General features: G+C 46.2%; 1 protein-coding gene across 2 annotated transcripts in view; it reads right to left on the bottom strand.

The window, feature by feature from the left end:
• Nucleotides 1–10,000, bottom strand: part of nkain2 (sodium/potassium transporting ATPase interacting 2) — a gene marked incomplete at its 3' end in the record, with an annotated part of 136,322 nt that overhangs the window by 39,358 nt on the left and 86,964 nt on the right. For both annotated transcript variants that reach the window (XM_080453034.1, XM_080453035.1), the window contains exon 3: nucleotides 5,139–5,219. In XM_080453034.1, the coding sequence (XP_080309160.1) occupies nucleotides 5,139–5,219 (81 nt within the window). The remainder of the gene's footprint in view (nucleotides 1–5,138; nucleotides 5,220–10,000) is intronic.

Genomic DNA, 10,000 nt, shown 5'->3' with positions numbered 1-10,000 from the left:
GGGAGAGAGAGACACAGAGAGAGAGAGAGAGAGAGAGAGAGAGAGAGAGAGAGAGATGGAGAGGGAGGGAGAGAGAGACACAGATATATCTGTCTATTTATTTCGTGGCAGTCAAAGTTAAGAGTTAAGTTGCTTGTAAAAAAAAAAATGGCAGTTTTTTGGTCTTGTTTTAAACCAGTGTCTCTCAAACATTTTCATGTCAAGGACCCCCAAATGAGTATGTATTTGTCCTCAGAGCCCCATCTGAACATATTTTGTACACACCCTGACCGGACCTATCCATGGTTCTGAACACACCCTGACCGGACCTATCCATGGTGCTGAACACACCCTGACCTGCGCTATCCATGGTGCTGAACACACCCTGACCTGAGCTATCCATGGTGCTGAACACACCCTGACCTGAGCTATCCATGGTGCTGAACACACCCTGACCTGAGCTATCCATGGTTCTGAACACACCCTGACCTGAGCTATCCATGGTTCTGAACACACCCTGACCTGAGCTATCCATGGTTCTGAAATTGTCATTAGGCGTGTGCGTGTTTTTTCTTGATTTTGTGTAAGCTATCATTTAAAAACTTCTGAGGATGAAAGGTGAAATAGCAATAGTAATTCCAAATGTTTTTGTGTGACTCACCGCTTAAAACAAACAAAAACCTAACCACAAACAGCTGTACACTGGCTGTGGTTAGAAGGATGATTTGTGAAGACAAATCATCCTTTTCTTGTTTTCAGTGATGCCAGACTTTGGTTCTCTATGAACAGTAGCACAGCTGGCCCTGAACTTTTCAGCGTATTACTCTGCGAACTATCATAGAAAACAGCTGTCTGCTAGCCACCTCGCTAGCCCGTAAAAAATAAATAGGATTACGTGTCCACTATTACCAGTTCAGGTTGTTTTGAGTTGGCACTAAGCCGACCCGTGTCCCCACGGGAGGGAGGGAGGGAGGGAGGGAGGGAGGGACGGGACGGACGGACGGACGACGGACGGACGGACGGACGGACGGACGGACGGACGGACGGACGGACGGACGGACGACGGACGGACGGACGGACGGACGGACGGACGGACGGACGGACGGACGGACGGACGGACGGACGGACGGACGGACGGACGGACGGACGGACGGACGGACGGACGGACGGACGGACGGACGGACGGACGGACGGACGGACGGACGGACGGACGGACGGACGGACGGACGGACGGACGGACGGACGGACGGACGGACGGACGGACGGACGGACGGACGGACGGACGGACGGACGGACGGACGGACGGACGGACGGACGGACGGACGGACGGACGGACGGACGGACGGACGGACGGACGGACGGACGGACGGACGGACGGACGGACGGACGGACGGACGGAACGGACGGACGGACGGACGGACGGACGGACGGACGGACGGACGGACGGACGGACGGACGGACGGACGGACGGACGGACGGACGGACGGACGGACGGACGGACGGACGGACGGACGGACGGACGGACGGACGGACGGACGGACGGACGGACGGACGGACGGACGGACGGACGGACGGACGGACGGACGGACGGGACGGACGGACGGACGGACGGACGGACGGACGGACGGACGGACGGACGGACGGACGGACGGACAGACAGACAGACAGACAGACAGACAGACAGACAGACAGACAGACAGACAGACAGACAGACAGACAGACAGACAGACAGACAGACAGACAGACAGACAGACAGACAGACAGACAGACAGACAGACAGACAGACAGACAGACAGACAGACAGACAGACAGACAGACAGACAGACAGACAGACAGACAGACAGACAGACAGACAGACAGACAGACAGACAGACAGACAGACAGACAGACAGACAGACAGACAGACAGACAGACAGACAGACAGACAGACAGACAGACAGACAGACAGACAGACAGACAGACAGACAGACCGACCGACCGACCGCCGACCGACCGACCGACAGACAGACAGACAGACAGACAGACAGACAGACAGACAGACAGACAGACAGACAGACAGACAGAGAGACAGAAACAGATTTATATATAGACCAAAGTGTTCTTGTACACAAAACAGTGTTTGTGTAAGTAAAAAGTAAAGAAAAAAAGACAGAAAGAGGAAAAGTTATTAGTGCGTCCCGATTCACATGACAGATAACTGTAATTCGTTTATGGACGTTAGGACTAATTTACGTTATCTCTAATCACACTCGGGACGAGACAAAATGCTAATTAAAGATATGTCTAATTACGTTTTGACCCCAAAGCCTTCTGCCATTAAGTATGGAACGTCCTAATTAATGATATCTACAATATTGACTATATCTGAAGCATGAATTCCAAGATATGGCCCTTTAGAATTATAACTTGCCATAAATCAGACTAAAGATAGCTCCACCATTCATTCGGACTATCCATAATCTCAATGAAAGATGTTGTTAATTGAGGTGCCTGGTGGCACCGCCAGTTAGTGCATTAACTAATTAAGCCCCATATATTTTTTGTTGCAAAAATAGCAAATACACAAGCTCACAACACGTCACCATTGCCATGCTGATAATGACATATAGGGACGCCATCGTGAAGATACTTTGGCCAAAAGGGCACACGGCCCCTTATATAGACCAGTGGTTGTCAAACTTTTTCATGTCAAGGACCCTCAGGTTACTATGCATTAGGCCATGACCCCCCCCCCCCCCCCAATAACTCTGAGGGTGTACAAATGGAACCAAATGGACCCATAAGGGTCCATTTGGTTCCATTTGTACACTCTCAGAGTTACCAATCATTTAGCTGTAGTTAAATCAGTTGAACCACTTTGAAACATTGAACCACACACAAATTTGAAAAAAGACGACGCGTTGTGAGCTTGTAGATCTGCTGATTTAAAAAAATCGATGAGGAAATATGAAAAATAGGAACATTTTATTATAATGTTTTGCATTTCCTAAAATAACTAAAATCTTCATTATTAATAAAAAAAATCTATGAAATGAATTTCAGAAAAGAAATTATCCATACAATTATCCATAAAAAAAATAATAGTGAGAATAGCAGATCTAAATAGTATTCATTCAGAATCTATTTCTTGTAAGTTTGGATCCCAGGGAGGTGACAAAGTTCCCAAACAAAGTTATGGTTTGGGAACCAATGGTTTTCTTTGGAGAACAGCCATTGGCATCATTATGTCAAACACAACTGATCACCTGCTGAAATGCAAGGTCAAGGTCATTACAAAGCCTTGCATCAGAGTCACAGTCACACCACACAAGCACACATATCAGAACATAGGAATTTGAACCAGTCAGTTCAACCGCCAGGCCGAAGGCATGGCCGAGACTATGTTTTGCACCATGTCCGTCCTTCTGTGTGTGTGTGTGTGTCCGTGTGTGTGTCCGTGTGTGTGTCCGTCTGTGATCAGCTAATCTCCTAGCCTGGTATCCAGCCTGCTTCGCTACGTTCGGCGGACTTTTTTTTCTCTCTTCGCTTCTCAGTCTAGAAAGCCTCCTATCTCTAAGGGAGGCGGGACATGCCAAAAGCTTCGAATCGAACCTGGGGCTTCTGATTGGTCTGTGGTGCGGGGCGGGACCAAAAAAACTGTGTGATCGTTGTGATTCGTCATTCGTTTGAACAACATCCAATCAGCAACGACGCTGCCCAACGTAACATATGTAGTTCCAGTGTAGTTCTGCAAAACCTTCCAATGGGAGGCTTTCCAGACTGAGAAGCGAAGAGAGAAAATAAAGTCCGCCGAACGTAGCGAAGCAGGCTGGATCCCAGGCTACTAATCTCCGGCACCGTAGGCTTGAGCTCAGTGAAGCTGTGCACACACACTCCCTGGATGCCAGAGCAGAACCTCTGGCGCAGATTTTTCACATGGGTCTGTTATAGTGCCACCAGGAGGCCGCTTTTTGCAAAACTAATTTTTTGACAGTACTACCTGGATCTTGTCCAAACATCACGCTTGGACAAAACAGAACATGTTTATAGTCATTAAACAAAACGGGTCCTTCAGATTTTTCATATTCCATCCTGCTTCCAAAGTTTGCATGAGTGCTCAGTTTTTAACAAAATGCCTCAAATCAGGAACACAGCGTGCGATTTCCCCGTGAAATTTTGCACACACATTCCCACTAGGCAGAGGAAGAAATGAACTGAAACTTGAAATGTTTCATATCAGCCTCAAGGTGGCGCTATAACAGGCCGATTTGTGTTTAACTGCACCGGTCTGTGTAACACTTTGTATGCGCACTCCCTAGAGGCTAAAGGATTTTTTTTCTTCACATCTGCCTTTTATAGCGCCACCAGGAGGCCAACATATGTAAAAAAAATCTTTTAATATTACTCCTACAGATTTTGTCCAAACATCACACAAATCGCTACACACCTACCTGACCTGGCAGAGACCTGTGCGCCGAGGAGCACTTTTTCTAGTTGAATTCTCATTCTAGAACTGGTCGCATTGTAATTACAGCCATGTCAAAATGCACTTAGATATCAAAAATTATGGTTAGTCAAGTGAAACAATTTTTATGTTAAAAGGTGTATCTCTCTCCCTCTCTCACTCACTCTCTTTCTCTCTCTGTCTGTCTCTTTCTCTCTCTCTGTAACTGGGTCAAGGTGAGTGTGTCTTTGAGCTGGGAACACACACTTCTCGGCTGACATGAGACTGTCTGCTTCCAACACGAGGTCTTTTTCCAAAACTTGTGAGTCTGTGACCTTGTTGCCAACTTTTCTCCGTCAAATTCTCTAATTTTAAACATTATTTCAACGCATCAGTAAACACTGTTGTTTTTCATATCTTAGTGTGTTCTCAGGCTGCTTAAATAAAATAAAATAAAATAAATAAATATATAACAACAAATAGAAAAAATAAGTGCCATAGCCACGCTATCGGAAATATTGATCACGGAAACATTCCTTTCCACGTGTTGCCCCACACATGCACGCACCACGCACGCCAACACACGCAAGCATGCACCAACACACGCACGCACACACCAACACACGCACGCATGCACCAACGCACGCACGCACGCACACACACACACACACACACACACACACACATGGGGACATGTACTGTAGGTGTAGTGAGGACATGAATAAAAGAGACTTACTTTGGACAGGTCTCCAACCTCCAGGTAGAAACAGATGATGAATACATTCCATATCATCCATAACACCAACCACGCTGCATACTGTCGGAGAGAGAGACAGAGAGAGAGAGAGAGAGAGAGAGAGAGAGAGAGAGAGAGAGAGAGAGAGAGAGAGAGAGAGAGAGAGAGAGAGAGAGAGAGAGAGACATACACATAATTAACCACATGCATCTCAATTCTGAGCATGTGAGCATGTCAATAGGACAACTTTTGGTGAAAACGGGCAATCGGTGAAAATAGGCAAACATTTGGCGTGTATGAGACCCCGCTGCGTTTTTTACCGTGAACGGCGGCGGGTCGATTGCTGTGAAGAAAAATATTCTATGATTTTTCAGAGGTGAGTGAAAACACTCAAAAATCGCTGGCACTGTGGCAACTTGACGATGTTTTTTTAATGCCACTGAATGAGTTAAAGACGGGGTGCCGTGATTTTCAGTGATTTCCCCCCCCCCTAAAACATGATCATCAGGTATTATGGTTATACTAGGAGGAAGATTTTTTTCAATGGTTTTGCACTTTTTCTGTTTTTCATGTGTCTATGAGTTTGATAGAACTTCATTAAGCCCCCTGGTGGTGTTTTTATGGTGTTTTATGTCTTCTCTGACTATTTTGAGTTTCTTCCTGGAGGCTGAAACCTTGAGGGTCAAACGTGCCAATAGAAAAACAGCACTTTAATGACACAGTAAAATTATACCCTGCCTTCAGATCAGGAAGCAGGAAGCAGGAAGCAGGAAGCTTTACCCAATCAAATGTAGTGGGCGGGATTCACGTGTCCGTCGATCCTTCCCCTCTCGAAACCAACCGAAACTAATTTAACAATAGCGTCCGCGGAGCAAACAAAACCACGGAAAGATATTCACATTTTAACTTGCTCTTTCATCATAGAAACAAGTGGGCTTATAACCAAAACGATCCATGTTCTCTGGGAGAAGTAGTGTTAGTGTTCCGTGTAGAAATATTGTTAGTGGGAATGAAAACATAGTCGCACCACCGGAAGTGATGCGCTGAGGGCAGACCAAAACCCCGGTTTCCTTGCGCAAGGGTGCTACGTTTCCTTCCTCCCAGAGCCAACTGAGATAGTCAAAAACAGCAGAGGGCGCTGTTTTTTCCTTTTCATTTGGCGCTGGGTTCCCAGATTGCTCATCTGGTAGCGTGTGGAGACCGCCTGGCGGTGCTGGAAGTCACTGCTGTCCGTGCCCTGCACTCTGGGACCCGCTCGCCATGCCATGACTGATGCCCTGCTGTTCCACCCTTTGATCCAATGGAGCTTACAAAACTGCTTTTCAGATCAAACCCAGACGACACTAATAAACAAAGAATCTTGAACTTCATGTAACCAGTCTGTAACACCTATGATGTATGACAGGGGTCTTTAACGTTTTCAGGCCAAGGACCCCCTAGCTGAGAGACAAATGAAGCAGGGACCCCCCCTCTATATTGTATAGAATTATGTCTCAGATTTTTTTTTTACTTGATCTGCTCTTTTTTCCCTCTACACCTATACCTCTTTGCCAAAAATAGCCGAACTACTTGTAGATCTGCTATTTTCGGCTAACGTTCCCCTCAGAATAGGGATGCTAGGGTTCAAGTAGCCTGAAAGAGCGAGCCCTATCGATGGTCTTGAAGGGCGGATCCAAACCCAGGCGGTTGGATTCCAGCGCCGCTTCCTATTGCTTCACCAATCTATGTCCCCGCCTCCCCTCCCCCCCCGGCCTGTGCACGGACCACGCTGACGTCACCAAATTTAGAGCGACGCCCCTCTGCACTCTGATTGGTTAGGAGATAACAAGGTTCACTCCCACTCCGAGACCACCGTTCCTGCATGGTTCCCCCAGACTTTTTTCTTTTTTAACAAAAAAAAAGGCATGGGTTTCCGAGGCTAGGGTTCAAGTGGTTAATGTAAAAAAGAAAATCATATCACACAAAGATTTGGTGGACCCCCTGTAGTAACTCTGAGGACCCCCTAGGGTTCCCGTACCCCCTGGGGATCCCGGACCCCCTGTTGAAGACCCCTGATGTATGACATCTATAACGAATGACTCCATATTAGGACCAACTTTAACTTCCCGTTATAACATTTAAGTTTAAATATTTCAAAATCTCTATAAATTACACAAATCTCTGTGTGTGGGAGTGGGAAGTCAGTCGGATCAGCAGTTCTACGGTTGCTATGGTGATCACTTTACCATATATGGGAGAACGATGAGCATCGGCTTCATGGATTGGACAAACGTTCATGACGTTTGTGCTGCTGTACTTATATAAGTGGTCTCACACACAGTAGAACTCCATTCTTTTACAGACGACTGAATGAATCTATTTTAAGTTGCTGGGTTGTGAAATGATGCACTGGACCGTTCATCTCAATGAAGCACCAAGTCACCATGCTGCTGTTGCCGTGGGAAACGAGCTGTACTCCTTTGGAGGGGGCGGTGATCCTCAGATTGATGTGTACGTCTTCAACACTGTGTCTTTATGCTGGAGGAAGTTACCACTGGTGACAACTGAAAGAGGAGAACGTCTCCATGATGTTCGCTCCCTGCTCTGTGGCCACACAGCTGTACTGATAGAAGATATCATCTACCTCTGGGGAGGAAAGGAGAGATACAAAATGTACAACAATACGCTTCATGCATTTGATGTGGACACACACAGATGGTTCAAGCCGGGGATATCTGGGACTGTTCCAGAGGCGAGGTACGACCACTCAGCCTGCGTCTTGGGGAAGGTCATGTATATCCATGGAGGATGGTCACAGAAAGGACGCACCAATGACATCTACAAGTTGGACACCACCAGAATGGTCTGGTTTTGGCTGTCAGTTCCCACCTGTCTGCCACCTGCTTCGGCGTGTCACTCTGCCACCATCATCGGGAAAAAGATGTTTGTATTTGGGGGCACGGGGGGAGGTGTCTACAACATCAGAGTGTTTGACACTGAGACAAACTGTTGGCTGAGCACGCCTTCTGCACAAATTATTCCAGAAAGACGCTGGGGTCATTCAGCCTTTGCCTACAAAGGAGAGCTGTACATATTTGGCGGATACAACCACCATAACCGGATCCGGAATGTCACTGATATTATATGGAAATTAAATCCACAGACCTTCTCCTGGAAGAAGATTGAGCCCAGGGGGAAAGGCCTGTGTTCAGGGATGTATTCTATGTGCTGTTGCTGCATGGTGGGAGATCGGATCATCCAATTTGGAGGACGTTTCCCAACCAAAGACCTGTACATATTAGACTTAAGTCCTAGTCTGAAGACGCTATGCAAGCTAGCGGTTATTCAGTACGGTCTGGAGCAGTGGGAACTCCCACACAACATCAGGTGGGAACTGACAGCCATGACTGACCAACAGCAAAATAAATAAACTGTGAAAATAACAACAAATCAACAAGAACATTTTTTTTTAAATCGACAGCCCATACCTGGTCTAAACCAGGTCCGGTCCAGTCTAACTAACTCTAGAGGGTTGAAGTGGTTATAAAGGAAAGGCTTATTCATTCTATACTTGGATAGTGTGCTTATTATCTGCTTATTATAATTTCCCTGCAAGATTTTATTTGAAAATGGCCGGGTTTCCCAAACGAATTTGATTTCGTGCGTAGCCTAGAAGCTGCGTAAGAGCCTCCACGCACCTGCGCAGTAGCAACCCCGCCACGCACTATCTTCGTTAGTAGCAGCTGTGTGCGCCCTACGTGCCATCTAAACTGGCTTCAGGAGATACCATCGTCGTAGGTTCTCAATCGCACGGCGTTACGTGTGTGCTAAAACTACATTCGCGAGACAGCATGCACGTGAAGACCTCCTGGACGACGCCTACGTAAAGCCTACGTAAACTACGTAGTGCTGTCCTACGCTACACAGCAGTTTAAACACCCTTTGCGAAAGTGAAATGGATCATAAAAATACCAGAGCCAACTGTCAGATGTCCGGAAGCAGTCCACTCCAAATACAACTTTTGAATAATATATTTATGAATTAAATTACAGCGGTGAGGTGATATCTGCAAGGTAAATAAAACACTAAAGTGTCCCCATTATGCAAGTAAATTAAATATACTTAAAATACCAAAAGTAAAGGAATGCAGAATGTCCCATTTCCCAAATTTAATATGTATTAAAATCTTTTGAAAATAGCAGATCTACAAGCTTGTGAAGCGTTGTGAGCTTGTATATCTGCTAGTTTCAAATGATTTTTTAACCATTCATAAACATGGCGAGCGCAACAGCTGTCACTTTGTGAGATCATAACGTTTAACTATAAAACTTCAAAATTAAGGAAACATGTTTAGCTCAGCATCATTTATATACCTTTAGTTAACTTGGCATATGCTTAATATTTTTATCAGACGATCGGATCATCCGTGAGAGTACAATTTGTAAACTTCGGGTTCATGCATAGAGGACGAAGCAGCATAGCCCTGGTTCAGAGCGTTAGTGAGTTCCCTCTAACACCCTGGAAGACCCCTCGCTCTGCGCTTGTACAAGGAATTCCGCTGCCCTGCGAGTGCTCAAGAGTAGTGAAAATAAACAAAACCATTTCGCTACTCACCAAAGCAAAGGCTGTTTTGTGTTGTTGAAAGTCTATTCTTGGAGGTGGGAAGCCTCTCAGCACCCCAACTACTCTGTAAAATACACTTTTTGGGCAGCAAATAAAATATGTCAGCGAGACCGAAATTATTTTTATTTACTCCACAGTGCCCTCTACAGATCTGGAGGATTGAACTTACCATTAACCAAAATCTGTAGAGGGCACTGTGGAGTAAATAAAAAAAAAATCCGTCTCGCTGACATATTTTATTTTCTGCCCAAAAAGTGTAT

The sequence above is a fragment of the Gymnoscopelus braueri genome, assembly GCF_963280865.1.
Source record: "Gymnoscopelus braueri genome assembly, chromosome: 16".
NCBI classification, from domain to species: Eukaryota; Metazoa; Chordata; class Actinopteri; order Myctophiformes; family Myctophidae; genus Gymnoscopelus; species Gymnoscopelus braueri.
This window is presented reverse-complemented; position numbering and strand designations above follow the sequence as displayed.